Here is an 18,909-nt window from a genome sequence, read left to right on the forward strand (position 1 = left end):
GAGGATCATAGAATGGCCTGGGTTGAAAAGGACCACAATGATCATCTAATTTCAACCCCCTGCTGTGTGCAGGGTCACCAGCCACCAGCCCAGGCTGCCCAGAGCCACATCCAGCCTGGCCTTGAATGCCTGCAGGGATGGGGCACCCACAGCCTCCTTGGGCAACCTGTTCCAGTGCATCACCACCCTCTGGGTGAAAAGCTTCCTCCTAAGATCCAACCTAAACCTCCCCTGTCTCAGTTTAAGACCATCCTTCCTTGTCCTATCACTATCTATCCTTGTAAACAGCCGTTCCCCCTCCTGTTTATACACTCCCTTCACTCCATACACAACGAGGTCCTGGGAATTCCACTGAGTGAGGAAAAGCAGCAGCACCTTTACACAGTCCTCAGATTCAAAGCAAGCCTTATCTGTAACGACTTTACCTTGCAGTGTTTGTGTTGGGCAATTAGCTGCAGCACGCATTTACTCTTGCTTTCTAATTGGTAGGTAACAGCATCTCCTAAAGTTAATGTTAGCTCGAGCAAATGATGATTGATTGTGAAGGTTCAAGCCATCCTGTTGATCACTCAAGTATTCCTATGCTGCTACTGGCCATGTCCCGGGGTAATCCATGCCCTGGGATCATCCCTGACCTTCGGTGTCCCCAGGGATGGGGCACCACCACCCCTAACAAGGAATGCTATGACCGGGAGGTGCCCCATCCCCATCTGCAGCGCAATGAGGAGAACCAAACTCTGCCAATAAGTGAAGTCCCTGAAAAAGCCCGGAAGCAAAACGACTATAATTAAAACCTGACAGCAACGAGTTCATAAAGAAGTAAACGAAGAGGCGGGCTTTCTGTAAATGATGATCTAAAAAGCGTTCTGGGTTCTGAGACCTCATTTGGAATGGATTCATTAAGTAATATTTGAATCATTTAACAGTTTGAACTCTGCAGCGCTGTTAATATCTACGGGGGATTTTTTTTTTTCCCCCGGTAACAAAGAGGTCTTTGTTCCCCTTCTGTGCTCGGGCTGCGCCTTGGATATGAGTGGGAAACCCGATAGCCTGACATTGCTCGAAGTCTGGGAGCACAATGTGAGTCGTCTGCAGCCGGGATTAAATCGGCCCTTTTGTCCATGTGATCCCGGAGCTCCTGTGGGATGGCAAGGAGATGTTTAACCCCTTGTGCTGGTGATGGGCAGCCCGGTTTGTGCCACCTGTACCCAGAGGGGCTGTGGGACAGAAGGGACAAATGCTGTAGCAGGGTTTGTATTGATAGGACAATGGGAAATGGTTTCAAACTCGAAGAGGGGAGATTTGGGCTGGATAGAAGGAGGAATTTTTTACACTGAGGGCAGCGAGGCACTGCACAGGGTGCACAGAGAGGTGGAGGTGCCCCATCCCTGCAGACACCCACAGTCAGGGGATGGGGCTGTGAGCACTGATGGAGCTGTGGGTGTCCCTGAGCACTGCAGGCAGTGGGAACTGATGGCCTTTGGGGGTCCCTTCCAACTCCAACCATTCTATGAAGTGGCAGAGGAGAAGAACTTGCAGACGCGGCATAAAACAGCACCCGATGTGTGTATGTATAAGGAAAGCACCCAGGTGAGCGCTCTGTGAACCAAATGCTCGGGGAAAATTAAGTCATCAGGACTTCACGAAATAGCCTCTGCTTTTTCCCTTTCACAATAGTTGGGTTTATAAGATGATGAAAAATGAATTAACTGCGGTGGTTTTCTGGCATCGCCCACCGTGAGCCCGACTTTCCAGATGCTCAGAGCTCATTCCTGCTCCACCACGCTGCCATAAATCCCACCTGCTTCGGGTTTAAGAAAACAGCAGAACAAAGTCAATCCTACAAACTCCACCATGAAAATACCGAGGAGAGTTAAATAGCGATTATCCATATAGAGAGGTGCTATTTTTTATTGATGTCTCACCGAGTTACTTTAGGAAATATAAAACCCTTACGGTTCCTGCAGCCTAACTAATCCTTTGGGGTGTTTATGTGAGCTAATTCGTTGGGTTTGGGGTTTATTTTTCAACACAATCAGATGTGTAGAATCACGGAGCCATAGGATGGCTGGAGTTGGAAGGGACCCCCAAAGCCGGCTGTTCCCACTGCCTGCAGTGCTCAGGGACACCCACAGCTCCGTCAGTGCTCACAGCCCCGTCCAGCTGAAAATGTATCGTCCTTTCTAACGTTTATCCCTCAGCCTTTCAGCAGTCACACTGATACACCTGAAGGCTGATCTCAGCCGAACGCTGCCTTATAGAGCTGAGGTGTGAGCGGCGCAGGAAAGCGAGCCGTGCCTCTGCTAGATGGAACAGCTTAAAAGCCCTCTTGCTAACGGCAAGCCGAAGTTTTCCAGCATATGGGCTTGTTTTGTACAGTTATGTGTGGTTTTGCCTTCGATTCTCCGTGGTAATGAGCCCACACAGTTGATTGCTGCAGGGAGAGAGAGAGGAGAAAAAAAATGGTCCTGAATAGGTTTGCTGAATAATTATGAACTGAGCTGAACTCTTACATTTGCTTACTAATTGTATGCTCCGCGATGTTTTATGTATGATGCATTCATTTGGTTAAAAAGGGGATTTTTTTTTCCCCCTTCTTTTGCTGAGCAGCCACTTTTCTCGCTGCAAGTCGGACTGGCACCGTGGAAAGGGCTGAATTCAGGGCTGATGAATTGATGGCGTTTGAATTGTTCTTTTTTTTTCTCTTCTTGTTGTTGTGTGTTTTTTTTCCCCCTCCCCTCAATCAAACCCGCTATTTGGTTTGCAGAGCTTGCAATATGAAACCCCAAATCACGCCATTGTCTTGAAAGTCGAAATCAATGAATCCTCTCCACTTCGGATTTGGCAGCGGCGACGGCTATTGTGAATTTAGAAAAGAATCCCCTGCAGCTACCGCTATTTCAATAACGCCTTTCCCTCCTTCCCCCCCAAGATGGCCAAAACCCAAAGACCGAAAGTAAAAACGCTGTTTGTAAGATAGATTTCTCCCTGCTTGCTGCGGTGTAGGAGATGTTTCCCCATTACGGTGCCGTGGCTGCAGTGACAGCCTCAGGGCTCTGCTGCTGGGCACAGACAGGAGCTCAAGGTGCTGGAACACTTGGGGTGTTCAGCCCATGGAACGAGGGAGTCTCCATCCCACGTGTGTGTCTGTTCTCCTTTGCAGCTCTTCTGACAGACAGCGCTTCTTCCACCTGAGGAACAAATGGATGCAGCATCTACCTGCAGGAGTAACAGGGTGAGCCGTTTTCATCACCTAAAAATCTCTTTGCCAAAGGATTTGGTCTCTTATGTAGAAGCTGATGTGTGTGAATTGTTGCAGGATGAGCCTCTGAGGCAACAGCCCTGGAGTTGGAGCAGAGCTCTGATGGCACATCGGCCTGAGGTTGCATGGCAGCGGTGGGAGCTCCGGGCAGTGGGAACACAGTGCTGGTAGCAGTGAGTTTGCTCCTTCCACAGCCACACCATACAGCTCTCCTCACACCCACGGTGCAGAACCCAGGCCGTGGCTGTGTATAAACGTGATAACAAAGCTGAGATAAAAAGGGTCAGCCCCAAATGGAATCCAATGTGATTACAGCAGCAATTAGCATCCGGTGCTACTCCTGACAGGTACATCATCCAGTGGGCAGCCTTGGTGAGAAACTCCTTTGTGCCACCCTGGCACACACACTGGCAGTGGCTCTGTGCACTGGTGTTGTTGTCATTTACAGTGCTCTCCGTGCTCTGCTGCATTTCAGGTTTTCATAGACCCACAGAATGGTTTGAGTTGGAAGGACCCCTGAAGGCCAGCTGGTTCCATTTCCTGCAGCGCACAGAGACACCCCCAGCTCCACCAGTGCTCAGAGCCCCCTCAATCTCGATTTCTCCCCTTTACTTAAAAACAAAAACAAATCTCTATTTAAGTTTAAACACCGCCGTGGCCAGAGAAAGATTAATCGGTGAACATTTCCATTAACATTAAGTATTAGAACAAGTGCGCTCCGTCTGCCCTAAAGGCAGATCCAGAACTGCCCCCACCCCATCTCGGGAGCCCCGCACCGCTCCCCGACGGCTCCGCTCGGCCCTTCCCGGAGTGCTGCGCCGCGAGGCCGCCAGGGGGCGCTGCGCCCGTTCGCAAGACGCGCTCCGACGGCGCGCACGCAAGCGCAGAGGGCCGAGAAGGAGCGAGCAGCGCCCGCAGAGTCCCGTGTCGGGGTGGTGGTGGTGGTGGTGGTGGTGATAGTGGTGGTCGTGGTGGGGTCGGGCCCTGCGGGAGCATCAGGACCGCGGGATCCGAACCGCTTTATCAGCCCCCTCCCCGTCGCGGATGGAACTTCGCGTCTCCCCTTTGTGCCGCCGCCGGCCCCGAACAGTCCCGTCCCTCCGCTAAGTAATAATTTCCACGTCCGATTCCATTTCTTCTCCCGTTCTGAAATCTCCCAGCCATCAGCGAGGAGGATAGTTCACATGAAAACTAATTACACAAAATCAATATTTAATCACAGCGCGGCATCCTGATCCTGCAGGAAAAAAAAATCCCTTTAAAACTCGGCTGCCACACACCAACACTGCTGGGCCGCTTATTTATAGAGCTCTTATTTATAGATCTCTCCCCTCTCTCTTTCTTTTCCTTTTGCTGCGAGTAATTTCATTTTCTTCCTCTCGTTACTTTTTCTTCCCTACGAACACGTGCGATCTGCGAGCTCCGCAGCCGCCGCTTCCCTCCCCAGCCTCCCCCGGATCCGAGCGCTGTTCTCACCCCGGGGGCGCCGCGCTCGGACCGCTCCGCTCCCGCCGCCCCGTCCCGAGCCGGGCCGCCTCTCCCTATCTCAGCCCTTACCGGGAGGGCTCCGACCGCGCACGGCCGGCTCGGCGGCACCTCCCGGGCTCGGGGCTCCCGAATCCCGCCGCTCCGCTCGGCGCCCCGACGGCCGGGTCGGGAGGGCGACACCCCGCTCGGCTTCCCCCCGCTGCGCCCCCCGAGTCACCGCGGGGCAACGGCGGGAGGGGCGGCGAGGCGGCGCGGCGGAGCCACCTTAACGGCGAGCCCCGCCCCGGGCCGCGCGGCGCTCATTGGCGCAGCCCCGATGGCTGAAATTCATCGCTGAAATGCAAAACTTGTTGCTGCTCCGCCAGCGCCGGCTGAGAGCTGGGAGCTGCGCGCGAGGGGAGCGCCGCGGAGCCCTCCGAGCGCCCGCACGCAGCGCCCGGCCCGGCCCCGCCGCCGCCGCCCCCGGAGCCCCGCAGGTCCGGCGGACGGCGATGAGGCGCGCGGCTCCCGGGCGCCGGAGGAGCCTATGAGCGGCGGCGCGGCGCCCCGTCGGCTCCCGGGCAGCGCAGCGCCGGGCGGCAGCGAGCGGAGAGGCGCGGGGTGAGGCGCAGGGCCGGGGCGCGGCGCGATGTGAGCCGGGGCGGCCCGGGGAGGGGGGGGCAGCGGGGCGGCCGTGCGCTTGTGAGCCGCGGCACAGGGATGTTCGGGCTGGAGCAGTTCGAGCCGCAGATGAGCAGCCGGAGCGGCGGGCAGGGTGAGCGCGGCTTCGGGCAGCCCGGACTGAGCATGAGCGCGCACTTCAAGGCGCCGGCCTTCGGCGGCGGCGGCGGCGGCCCGGCGGCCGCGGTGGACCCGGCCCTGGGCGCGCTGGGCGAGCCGCCCCTCCTCGGCATGAACATGAGCCTGCCCGGCGACGGCTACGGCTTCCCGGGCCGCGGCCCCGCCGAGCTGCACGGCGCCGGCATGCAGCCTCCCGTGCACGGCTTCTTCGGCGGGCAGCAGCCGCACGGCGGCCACGGCGGCGCGCAGCACCCGCACCAACACCAGCACCAGCACCAGCCGCACTTCGGCGGCAACTTCGGGCCCGACCCCGGCGCCTCCTGCGCGCACGGCGGCCGCCTCCTGGGCTACAACGGCGCGCTGGGCGGGCAGACGGCGTTCGCCGACGGCTACGAGCACATGGCCGAGAGCCAGGGCGCAGAGGGCTTCGGACAGCAACGCGCCGGGAACCTGCCCGACTTCCAGCAGCACAGCGCCGGCGCCTCCGGACACGCCGTGCCGGCGCCCTGCCTGCCCCTCGACCAGTCCCCCAACCGCGCCGCCTCTTTCCACGGGCTGCCGGCGGCCGGCTCGTCCGAGCCCCACGGCCTGGAGCAGCGGCGGCTCCCCGCGCAGGACTCGCTGGAATACAATTACCCCGGCGACGGCCCCGCCGCGCACTTCGAGCTGCCGGTCTTCTCGCCGTCGGAGCCCGAGGGGCAGCTGCCGCACTACGGCGGCGGGCGGCAGGTGCCGGCGGGCGGCGGCTTCGCGGGGACGGCGCTACCCCGGGCGCCGGGCATGGCCGTGGCCAAGGCACAGCCCCCTCCGCCGCCGCAGCAGCAGCAACAGCAGCACGGCGTTTTCTTCGAGCGCTTCGGGGCAGCGCGGAAGATGCCCGGCAGCCTGGAGCCGGGGCCCGGCAGCAGACACCCGCTGATGCAGCAGCAGCAGCCGCCGGGCTTGCTGGCCAGACAGAACTCGTGCCCGCCGGCCATCCCTAGGCAACAGCAAACGGAAGCCAACGCTCCCAACCCCAACTTGCAGGACAATGGGCCGATAATGCAGAACCAGCACGCACAGTTTGAATACCCTATTCACAGACTGGAGAACAGGAATATGCATCCCTACGCCGACCCCGTGTTTAATATGCAGCACCCTCCTCCGCAACAGCCACCAAATCAAAGACTGCAGCACTTCGATGCCCCCTACGTGAGCGTCGCCAAGCGGCCGCGTTTCGACTTCCCGGGCAACCCCGGCGTCGAGCGCTGCGCCTCCTGGGCCGGCGGCATGCACGGCCCGCCCATGGAGAGCCACCTCTCCCCGAGCGCCTACCCGGGGCTGCCGGGCGACTTCACCCCGCCGGCTCCCGACGCCTTCGGGGGCCCGTTACCGCACGGCGGCCCCGAGCACCTGGCGCAGCGCCAGAACGCGGCCCTGGTGATGAAGCAGATGGCCTCGCGCAGCCAGCAGCGCCTGCGGCCGCCCAGCCTGCAGCAGTTGGGGCACCACGGCGAGGTGGGTCCGCCCGGCTCCCTGCCGCCGCCCGGCTTCGAACGCGAGGCCGCCGCCGCCGCCCGCGGCTTCGACGCCCCGGCGCCGCACCTGGCGCCCGACGGCACGTGGTTCGCGGGGCCGCCGCCGCCGCCCGGGGAGCTGCTGCCGCGGCGCATGGCCGGGCCGGGGCTGCCGGCCGAGGCGGCCCCCCACGAGCTGGGCCTGCAGCCGGGCGGTGCTGCCGTGCTGTTCCGGCCGGGCGCCGGCGCGCTGGGCCTGCAGGAGCCGCTGCGGATGGCGGGCGAAGGTCCGGCGCAGGCTCTGCCCTCGCCCGGCGTCCACCCGCCCTTCGCGCCCGCCGTGGGCGGCCTCTCGCAGCTGCAGTCCCCGGGCGGCGGCGTGGCCCTTCCCAGCGCTCCGGCCGAGCGCCGCGGCCCCGCCGACTTCGCGGCCCAGCCCGGCTTCCCCTTCGCGGCGGCGGCGCGGCAGCCCCCCGCGCACGGGAGCGCGCCCGCCCTCAGCGCCTCGCCCGGCGCCTTCCCGCCGCCCCCGACCGAGTTTCCCCCGCCGCCGCCGCCGCGGCCCGCGGCCAGCAAGCTGGGAGCGCTGTCGCTGGGCTCCTTCAGCAAGCCGGCCGCTAAGGACAACGTCTTCGGACAGAGCTGCCTGGCCGCCCTCTCCACCGCCTGCCAGAACATGATCGCCAGCCTGGGCGCCCCCAACCTCAACGTCACCTTCAACAAGAAGAGCCCGGCCGAGGCCAAGCGCAAGCTGAGCCAGGCCGAGCCCGACCCGCCGCCGCCCGCCGCCCCGGACTACTTCCCGGCGGGGCCGACGGCGGGCGGGGGCGCGGGCAAGGCCGCTCCGCTGCTGCCCGCCGAGAGCAGCCTGTCGCCCGGCTTCGCGCTGGAGCCGGCGGCCGGCGGCGAGGGGAAGGCGGGCGGCGGGCGGGGGCGGGGCCGCCGGAAACGGGACAGCGGGCACGTCAGCCCCGGCACCTTCTTCGAGAAGTTCTCGGCCGCGGAGGGCGGCGGGGCGGGCGTCAGCCCGGGGCAACCGGCGCCTCCGGCCGCGGGGGGTCCGCCGGGGGCCTCGGGCGCGGAGCGCGGCGGGGGCACGCCCCACGATAAGCCCCTGACGTCGCCCTCCTGGGGCAAGGGCGGCGAGCTGCTGCTGGGCGAGCAGCCCGATCTCATGTCCTCGCTCGACAGCGGCATCCAGAGCGTGACCAAGTCGGACGGCAGCTCCCCGCACGTGGACTTTGCCGACGAGGTCAGCACCAGCTACGGCAACGAAGACGAGGTGTCCTCCAGCTCCGACAACGCCGGCCCCAAGCCCACGCGCAGCCCGCTGCTGGGCGGCTCGCCCAAGCTGCCCCGCGGGGAGCACGCCCTGCTCAACGGACAGAAGCCCCTGGCCCTCGGCCTCCTCAATACATCTACCTCGACCCCCGACAGCTACGGGCTCAGCAGCACGGCGGGCGCGCACCCTGGCACGCCGGGCATGGAGCAGGTGCGGACCCCAACCAGCACCTCGGCCCAGGACGAGATCCACCCCCTGGAGATCCTGCAGGCGCAGATCCAGCTCCAGCGGCAGCAGTTCAGCATCTCGGAAGACCAACCCTTGGGGCTGAAGAGCAAAAAGGGGGAGTGCGCGGGGCAGAATGGGGACAGTGACCTGAGTGGGTGTTGCTCGGAGGGTGTCAAGAACGCCATGAGCACCATCGACCTGGACTCCCTGATGGCGGAGCACAACTCCACCTGGTACCTGCCCGGTGAGAAGGCCCTGATGGAGGGGCAGGAGGAGGACAAGCCCATGGCGCCGTGGGAGAAGCCCAAGCCCACAAACCCCAGCAAAGAAGGTATCTGCTGTTCTGCGCGCGTCCTGGCCCACGGGGAAAGGGGGGGAGGGCACTGTGGGCTGCTGTTGGGGTTACTAGGCACGTACCAACCTCACCCTGCCCCACAGCGTGGCCGCAGTGCTGGAGGCAAAGTGGCAATGGCCCAGCGGGGCCCTGGGTTGTGGTTCTGAGCTTAGTGGGCACCTGCAGAGCGCTGAGGTGAGGGGGCTCAGCCAGGCGCTGGGGGGGGGGGGCTTAGAGGCTCCTTGCTGCTGTGCTTTGCAGCTGCTTCCTCTGAGAGATCTGCCCAAGCCACGGGAACATGCATTTGTTAGTGATCCCGCTTCACATTCAGGTATTTTCATGCACGTGCTCAGAGCCGGCTAGCAGGGCAACGCTTTTGGCCTTTATTTCTTTAGTAGGAAGGAAATTGAAGTTGGGGTTTTGGGGTCCGCTGGTGTAAAACTTGCTTAGCTGGCAGATGTTTCATTCTGGCATTCGGTGTCATTTTTGGATCCATCCCCGTGCCCACAGGGCAGCGTAATTCTCCGAGCTCTGAAAAAAAAAGAGATTTCAAGGGAGAACTCCCCGTGATAAAGGCTGGTTGAGATAAAGGCGATTACAGATTCAATTGGTTTCTGTTCTGTCGTCTCACGGCCGTATTTGAGAGCCGCCTGCCCGCCGTGGGGACGTTACAATAGGCACACGTGTGTGAGGGCAGTTGTGAGATGTGCCACAAGTACACGTGTGTGATTTATACGCTAGAAATGCATTATTTCAGCCCAGGAAAGTTGGCTGTTGTGGCACGACGGCGTAGTTTGGGATTGTTTTTGTTAGGCTAGGTCTTACAGACTGACTTTGTGCTCGGTGATCTCACTAAGAAAGGCGTTGGGAAATGAGATGGAGCTCAGGTGCTTTGGGCACCATCAGTTCCCCGCTCCCAGTTCTGGTCGGTGCTCCAGCTTAGGCTTTCTGAAGCGTGAATCCTCGCCCCCACTGTTTGTCTCTTTGTTCATGGTTAATGCCCAGCTCAGGAGACTCTCATTTGAAGCGGGAGTGTTTAGCATGCACAGCAGACTGTAGGAAGCCCATCAGCATTCTCCGTGCTTCACTCAGGCAAGGACATAAATTGGTTTGTTTGGGGGCCTTTCTTTTCCATTTTTAAATGGAGTTGCACACAGCATCCTTCCTGGCCCCTTCTCTTTTATTGTTTCTTGTACACAACATCTCGATCTGACTGGATCAATAGCTAGTTAGCACAAATCACAGCTCCTGTCAGTTCCACCTTGGCAGACTCGGCACACAGACGCGCTCGCCCTCCCTCCGTCATCCATCCCCTCACACACACGTACAGCCGTGAACACACCGCCTTGTGCTTAAGAACAGATTGCCAAAGGAGAATTTATTCCATACACCCTAATTCCATATACATATATATATATAAAACAACAACAAAACAGCAGCAAACAGTCTGCATGGTTATTGAAAGTGCAGTTTGGCTTAAAATTCAGCGTGTTTTCGTGTGTGTGTGTGGTGTGGAGTGTTGCCTTCTTTCACGGCACTCCTACGTGCGCTCGGATCACCACTATTCTTAGTAACATCTTGAGCAATACGTCCCTGGTCGCGATAAGCACAGCGCTGCTGTTGGAACAGCTCATCACTCAGAAGGAAACCATTCCGTCAGGGTTCCTAAATAAGGATGGGTTTGGGTATTCCAGGGGCAGAACGCAGCCAGTTCTTACAGCAGTGATCAGAGGCACTGTTTGGTTTCACCCTTTGGTCCCTGCGAGGGTTCAAATGGCCAAACTCAGGGATAGCAGCAGAGAATATTCTGTAACTGTTATCCTCTGGTATACAGTTCCTTGTGCTAACACACAATGTAGCAGGGGAGAGAATACGTTCTTTGCATGAATGTGACGGTGAAATCTGTGTTAGTTCTCCTTAGGAGCAGGGATAGGGGGAGGTGGACACGGCGATGCACGGGGCTGACTGCAGTGCTGGGCTCTGCGCTTGTGTGTGGTGGGGGGGGAGGACGAGGGCTTTGGTTCCACCGTGGCTCTCCCAGGGCTCTTTGTGATTGAGAAGCTCCCTAAAACTCAACAAGACCAGGAGCACAGGCGGGTGATACCCGGATTTCTGGGGGGAGACAACTTGTAGGAGTTGTTTGCATTCCTTGTGATTCAACTCTTTTTTTCACACTCGTGCCGGTAGTGAAATAATCAGCTAATTATCTGGCAGTTCTGTGCTAGTTGTGAGATTTAAAGGTAGATGAGGACAGGTAATGGTATTTCGGACTGCAGTTCACACGCACTCGTGTTGTTTAGTAGCGACCTTTAGTCAGGAATTCTCTCTGTAGTTTCTTGTATCACCACCTCTTTGGTGAGGGCCGATCGCTCCTTCCCCTGTCTGTAACATCACGCTCTGCTCTGCCGTGCAGCTACAGCAGGGAGAGAAACATCACAGTGCTCAGCCTGGAGAGCTCCCGTTGACTTCCAGTAGCGTGGCTCTAGCTGACGAAGAGCAACTCGATCCAATTCACGTGAAAACCAGCTCTAGTTTAGAAGCTTTTTGCTTTGCTTGCTTTCACTGAAGCACAGCGATTTCCCTTCAGTGCGGTGTTGATTGCTATTCTCTCCAGGATCCCATTCACTGAGTTCCACTGGGCTCTCGGTTTTCATTTTTAATTGACATTAGGAAGGTCCCGTGCTGCCTGTGCCAGGTGAGGACATCCACGTGTAACCCACAGCTGTGCAGGCACTGATAGCAAAAATCAAAGCGCAGTCCCATAGCTCCACAGCCGTTGTGCCATGCTGGGTGCAGCAATGCTTTGTGCTTCATCCTTCAGTTACTGTTCATATTTCATCATAACGCCCAACCTGTCATTTGTGGGAACCAGGAGGGTACAACTCTTGGTGCAGCAGTGGGTGATGCCTGTAAGTTACTACCAAACGTATTCACAAAGGATGAATTTGGTCCCGCTCAGGCGCTGGGAGCCTTTGTTTTCTTTCTTTTCCTGGTGTGTGCTTTTGTTGTCAGCTCTGCTAAATTTGGAGAGGTTTTTTTCTGGGGGGATGAGGTTTGTTTGCTGAGGCTGAGCGTGTCAGATACCTTGTGGGGTGTTTCACGTGCTGAAATAGCGTGTGGAGCAGTGTACGGTTTGGTGCCGTTGTAAAGATTGCTGGAAGTGAGTTCATTGACTGCGCTCGGTGCACTCGGCGGTGATGGATGCGTGTTTCCTGATGCTGCTTTGTTTGCCTGAAAGAGAAGGGGAGAGTTTGCAATATTGCTATAGCTGCTATAATGCAGTACTTAATGCATCTGTGTGTGGATCTGTTGGCGTTTCAGTTCCTCCCGTGGCCGCTCCGTTTGCCTTTCCATCCACAGACCTGCAGCTGTGTCAGAATTAACTCTCAGCAGCAGCGTGCTCTGCACCTTTGTACTTTCTTTTAACAAAGTCTTACATAGACAAATTCATTTGTGGGATAACAGGGGTGTGTAAATGGCAAAATATCTGTATGTGGCCATGTGAAATTTGAATACCAGGCAAACTGCTGTATGTTTTTAGTCCCTCACGTCACATATATTTGTATTAAAAGTGGCAGAAAAACGTGGAGCCAGCCCTACAGTGAATCTTCAGGTGGCCCGACTTGTATGCTGCTTTCCATACAAGATTTCCCCAGACTGAACAGTTTAATGGCTCGTTCCTTGAGCACGCTTAGGAAAAGTGACCGTTCACGTTGTGCTTTGTGGGATTCTGCCCGTTTTGGTTACCAGGCGCATAGCACTGCCTCTGTCCTTGTGCCTTTTTGTTCCACATTAAAAATCCGAGTCCCCAAAAGCAGCCACGTTTCACCTGTAAACGCACGCCTATATATTGGGGGGCATATTTAAGGCTGAGGTGGGTGTTCTGAAGCACAGCGTTCCTCGTTTCGTTTGTCGGAGGGGTGTTTTTAAGAGGGAGCTCCTGTTGGTGAGCTGTGTGCTTTGCTTCTGCACTTTTCCCCACGAGTTTTGGTGTGGAGATACCCTATGGTATTCCTTCCAGGAATTCAAGGTCCACCCTGGCTTTCCCCATCTTGGATTTTTCAGCTTTTAACATGTAAAGCAGGTTTTTTTTTCCTCTATTTTGCACATAAGACAGCTGGCTTCTAGAAAAATACCCTCATTCTTTGCTTTTCCTTTGCAAAAACTTCTCTTTCGGTTGATGCCATTAAAGCAGCACTGATTATTAAGGCATTACTAATGACTGGGGGCCCTTTTTAACGCAAAGGCTTTTTTTTTTTTGGTACAAATTTATTACATTTAATGGATGATGTGCTGATGCTTCAGAGCCACATCCCAGGATGTATATGTGTGTGTGTGTGTCACTTGTAGCTCCCAAAGGTGCTCCCTGTCTGTGTGCTCAGCTCGTGCTGGGTGTCTGTCATTGCATAAGCCTGGTGCATTTGGCTTTAATTTTATCAAACCTATCTGTGCCTGCTTAGTATTTGAGCTTAATAACTCAGTGCGTGACACTGCACCGTCCAGATTTTTATTAGCTTTTGAGGTTTGTCTGAAGGAGCTTTTTTCAGTTTGGGAAGCTGCAGTTTGGTTGTGTTGAAGTGCTGCCTCCATAGGTTTCTGCATTACAATAAATACGGTTTATTTGAGAGCACACATGGAAACAACACACGTGTGAACTGTGAGGAGAAATGCTGGTCCTTTGCAGAACATTGTACTGGAGGCTGTGTGCAGCCTTTCTCTATCAGCCACATTGCCCAACCTCTGGGATCTCTCTTTTTGGAGCCTTTAAAAGCGGGATGTGAACACTGAGGCGCTGCCTTTTCTTCTCTTAACTCTCTTAGCTTCAGTTCTGTGCCTTCAGCACTTGGTGTTCTCCATCACAGAGGAGCTTTTAATCAGAGAGCGGTTGTGAGTGCTTGGTTGGGTTTTTTTTTGGTGTAACAAAATACACATTTGTAAAGTTAAGTCTGCATCTCATTAATTAGTATTCGCCAAATATTAGGGAGCATTTGTATTGCTAATAGAAAGATCATCCCGAGGCTGAGGAAGAGCAGTTAATTGAAAAAGCGGCCATTTGGAAAGGGAGGAAAAACCTTCATCCCCTCATTAAGTTGGTTTAAGATCGTGGATTTTAATCTGTGGTGTGAAGCAGATACGTACCAAAACGGGGGTGGCCACATCCTTCCTCCCCTCAACACTCTCCCAAAATGCAGTTTAAAAAGGAATGGCACAACCATTTATTATTATTATTATTATTATTATTATTATTATTATTATTATTATTATTATTATTATTATTATTATTATTATTATTTTCCTTTGAATATATACCCTGAAATACCCTGAAACCATTTTGCTATGAAGATGCGAATGGATCTGTTCGCATAGGAAATGGAGGCTGGGCCGGGGTTATTTGCTGGTCAGGATTTGAGCATCTCTTTCTTAGGAAAACCTTTCCATTTTATCTTTCTCTCCCCCTTTCCCAACACCTTCCTCCACTGTGACATTTTGAAGCCTTTCGCTGAGCGCAGTCACAGAGACAAGGGGTGACAATGGGTGGAAGACAGCATACAACCAGGGATGCAAATGCAGCCCCACGAGGGTCTGTCCCCTGGGAGCTCCTCTCTGTCACCCAGTGCTGGAGGTGACGCTCTGATTGTCTGCAGGGTTATAGCAGGCTGAGTGCTGTGAGTGCTGCCGGCCCTTGGCTAGATGGCACAGTTGGTCAAGTCATTATGCTTATGGATGCTTGAGTTTGCATTCCATTTAGATCGTGGTGGAGTCTGTATTAAGGTCCCACTCTCTAGCTCTCCTCTCCTGGAAAAAAAAAGACAGCAATTGCGGCGCTTTGACGGAGCGTGCGAGTGCAGTAAGCTGGATGCATTCCTCTACCCGAGCAACAGAAAAAGAAACTGAAGCGATGGGGAAATATTTATCACCTCCTGCAGAAATCCAAGGGAAGAAGAATCTCGTGGCTGTGTTCTTTTGCTTCTCTCTTCTTAGGGGAAGGAGCAGACCGTCCCCAAGCAATGCATGCACGTTGGTTCAGCTATTGGCAGTTTAACAGTGGTGTGACCCCTCTGTTGTTCTGATGTGAGCTCCTGGTCCTGATGCAATGCTGCCACAAGCAGGGCATCCCTCATGTCTCCAGGACACCTGGATAACTTCTTGCATTTAATGCTGTAGGTGTTTTGAGTCTGACTCGTTTGCATTGGTAGATTTTATTCACTCTGCAATGTTACACTGGAAAAGTTTGGGGTTTTTTTTTGCCCAGTTTGAAGAATAGCCCAAATTTCAGGCCAAAAGCCGTTTTAAAAGCATGATAATAATAATAGAAATGTGCCTATTGTTTGTATTCCACCCCCCCCCCCACAGGGAATTCCACTGTAATCACAATGAAAATTACCCCAATCTATGAGGCAATAATTCTGATACACTTCAAAAATAGTATTGTCATATAAAGTGCACAACAGCTGTTATTTTATGGTGGAACAGATTTTATTGTCGCTGGGTACTGGGTCAAACACTTGTAACACACCCTTGATTTGAACAAACCAGAAGCACTGAGTGCGTTTTTGAAGATAAAATGGGTATGATTTTTTCTCTTCTGCTTGTTGTTGGATGCTGCAGTTCCCTTCTCTACCTCTAAATGTAAGCACATGCTTTTCTTTGTACGCTGTTCCATTCCCAGCTGCTCTCTGGACAAGCCCTCGATTTTAGAGGCAGAGCAAAACTGTTTCAATCACAGTTAAAATGTCACGTTATCAAGTTTGAGGTAGGGGCACAACCAAAGAAAAGAGAGCCTGTCGGGTGACTTCTTCCTCCTTGTTCTTTTTTAGTGCTTTCAGTCAGTGGGATGTTTTGTGCCATCTTATCCTTATTATTTGTGGTAGCTGCCTGCGAAATGGGTTTGAATTCAGATGGCTCTGAAGTGGTGCAGGGGTGCAGGGGTAGCTGTCAGAAGGAAAGCTGCAGCAGTAAGCTCAGCTTTTTGCTTTAAACTCTGTGCGTGCACAGTAGGACACTATATGAGATGATAAAGCAGTGTGCTCTGTGGATGTACCACGGTCCTGAAATTACTTGAGCTGAGGTACGTACGAGAAATGGAGGAATTAATTTGCTTTTGGGTACAGCACTGCTCCGGGCTGCAGGGCAGCTGTGGGCTCTGAGCTCCCTGACAAGGGCTGCCTTGCTGCTGCTGCAGCGCTGTGAATCTCAGTTGTATGGGCTGACAAACGTTGCTTTTTTTTGTGCTGGGTTTTTTTTTTTTCCTCCTTTAACAAGGCAATGAAGTTTTACTCAAATAATGACCCAAATCCTTTTGTATTTTTGAGTAATATTTTTTTCTAGGCCACTTTTGTGTGATTCTCAAGTCTGTGTTATGGAACAAAACAGATTAAATCTCATCCTCGAATCAGACAAATATGAACTCCAGGAGCTGGGAAAACATACAGTTGGAAAGACTGTGATATAATTAAGTTTTTATGTCTACCTATTAAGTGTAATGAAGGGTTGGTTGCTGGCCTTAAATATGGAAAGTGCTTTACTGTAAAGCTTAAAACAGGAGTAGGTTCCTGTAATTACAGCATTGTAGTAAGAAGTACGGCGAGGTAAAGGGAACAACAACTATTCATTGTCCGATAGTCTTTACGTTGCTGCTGCGCTTACAGCTATATCTGTTCCGAAGAATAAAATGATTTGTTGTACCGATTTTCAGGAATAAGCTAAAGAAGTCAGCACAGGAAAAGAAGAGGTGAAGAGTATTAAATGAGCGACGCTCAGAAAACGCACTGCTTTAACTTCTTTTGTGAGCCCTGATTTGGAGAATGGTTGTGTATGAAATACAAAGCCAGCACGCTGTCTCGTTTGCTATTGGAGTTTCAGACATTTGGTTCGAAAATTTAGAATTTGGAAAACTTTACATTTTCTATCCTCCCTTAATTCTATCAGGTGGAGCAAACCTCACCCAGGTGTGGTCCAGGCAGCTCTGAGTCTGCTTTCACTTTGCCTTGAGCTCATTGCCTTCAGCTGATGGCAGCGCAGCAGGAAAACCTGGATCCCCGATCCCCGTGTGTTAATGGTTGGGAATGACTGCTTAGATTATATCTGGTTTCAGGTTGTATGGAACTCTTGGTAGTGAGAAGTGAGCTTTTGTTGAAGATGATGGGATGTTTTTTTAATTGTATGTACTGCTAATAACTGTTGTTATAGCTCTGAATATTCCCGTGCAGTCATTCAGTGATAGCACAGAACCATTTTATATATGATTGACTGCGTTGAAGAGGAGCTGGTTTTGCTTCATACACAGGAGAGGGAAAAGACCAAACCTTTTCTTCTCCATTAGAAACAAACCTAACCCACATCCTTTTTTCCTCTCGTTGGCAAAAATTTGGCTTACGTTACATTTTTTGGAGGCTTTTCCCCCTCTGCTCTTGCTCCCATCCTACAGGACTTACTTGATTTGCCTTTTGCCCTCCTTTTGTGGAGCTTCTCTCAGAACCTGCTTTTGGGGGGGGCTGTGCTTTAATCATTTCTAAAGATGGCTCCCGCTTTCCACAGTGGTCTGGCCCAAATAGAAATGTGAAAAGTTCCCATTACTGAGCTGTAAAAGAATACTGTAAATGGATTATGCAGAGAAAACCATTTAGATAAAAATGCAATTTTCCCTTTCACACACACTGCTAAGAATTAATAGCACATTCTTTCTAAATGGGTACTTCTGTATTATATTTTCACCTTAATGAAATTCTTTCCAAAACAGGAGTGTTTCATTTAAAATTTTAGAGCAAAATTGATCTGTCTTTAATCCTCAGTGCTTCCCCCCCCACCCCTCCTGCTGAAAAGGTCTTTGCAGGCCACCTTGGAACCTTCTGGAAAATACCTGGTGGGTTTGAGGTGTGTGCTTCAGACAGTGTCACAGTTTGCCTTTGCTGTTCCTTCTGTAGGATGTGTGCTTTGGGCTATCTCTTGCCCACATCCCCATTTTGCATTCCCAACGTGTTGCTCAATGAGATGTTTGCAAGAAGCGGAGCTGCCCCACCGTGCTGTGCCTCAGCAATCCAGGCTGGAGAACCTACAGCGTGGGGGAGTAACACAGAGCTAATTTGGGGAGGCAGGAGTTTCTTTCCATCTGCGGTGTTGGTATTTCTGCTTTCTTTTTTAGAGCAATTATATCACAAGCAGGACCCAATGCGTCGCTGTCACCGACTCTGGCTTCGTGCAGTCATGGGTCATTAGCTTGTATGTGTGAAAGCCAAGGTATTTTTTCTTCCTTCTGGCAGCTTTTCCTTGGATTAGAAGGAATAGCTCTGTGATGTGAGTGAGTAATGGCGATTCTCCCATTGATACAGGTGTGTGTGCAACACGCGCGCGTGTTTGTGTTATAGCAGTCTTTCCAGCAATACAATAATATTATAAACAGCAAGTTGCAAGCAATGGCAAATCAAGGCATGCGATCAAGTTTTTTAACTGTTTCCTTTTAATAAAAGGGTTCTAATGGTGAGAACAAAACTCTGTGGTAGGCATAGGGAAAACACTCTTGAAGACGATCTTAAGCACGTGACTTAGATGAGCCTGCTATCCACACAGCCAAAGTATGCATGCCCTGTCACCATGTATGTGCATGTGGGGACTTTTTGTCTTTTTTGGTGCTTTATAGGAAGGAAGTTTGTGTTTGCTGCGGGGGCAAAGGAAGTCCTCACTCCTTCTCCTTTGCATTCGTTGAAACTTGTTCTTTGCCATCCAAAGAAGCACCGTGGGTTGCTCTTTCTCTAGTTACTGTTCCGTGCATCGTGTTCACACAGAAACAAACTGCGCCGATAGGTTCTTCCTGCTCCCAGTGGTGTGCAAACTTCTGGGAGATGGATCCCAACATTCTTCAGTTCGTTATTCAAAATGTGTTCTCAGGCTTCCCCAGCAAATAGTGATGGGTTTGCACGCTTTAACTTTGGAAGCCTGTGTGATTTTCAGTGCGTGTCGGTGTGTTACCGCTGTGATTTAGCGCTGTTTTGTTTCCTTTCTGACTTTCTCCTAACTAACACTGTGCTTAGTATGAATTCTG

General features: G+C 53.5%; 1 protein-coding gene and 1 long non-coding RNA gene across 2 annotated transcripts in view; both read left to right on the forward strand.

The window, feature by feature from the left end:
• Positions 1–5,134: 5,134 nt before the first annotated feature.
• Positions 5,135–18,909, forward strand: part of LOC140259465 (uncharacterized) — a 79,355-nt gene continuing 65,580 nt past the window's right edge. The window contains exon 1 of the long non-coding RNA XR_011905408.1: positions 5,135–5,350. This is a non-coding gene — a long non-coding RNA (uncharacterized lncRNA). The remainder of the gene's footprint in view (positions 5,351–18,909) is intronic.
• Positions 5,354–18,909, forward strand: part of MN1 (MN1 proto-oncogene, transcriptional regulator) — a 35,828-nt gene continuing 22,272 nt past the window's right edge. Inside the window, exon 1 of the mRNA XM_072350832.1 lies at positions 5,354–8,867. Coding sequence (XP_072206933.1) covers positions 5,450–8,867 — 3,418 coding nt within the window. The 5' untranslated portion in view covers positions 5,354–5,449. The remainder of the gene's footprint in view (positions 8,868–18,909) is intronic.

Source organism: Excalfactoria chinensis, chromosome 16, assembly GCF_039878825.1.
Source record: "Excalfactoria chinensis isolate bCotChi1 chromosome 16, bCotChi1.hap2, whole genome shotgun sequence".
Taxonomy (NCBI): Eukaryota; Metazoa; Chordata; class Aves; order Galliformes; family Phasianidae; genus Excalfactoria; species Excalfactoria chinensis.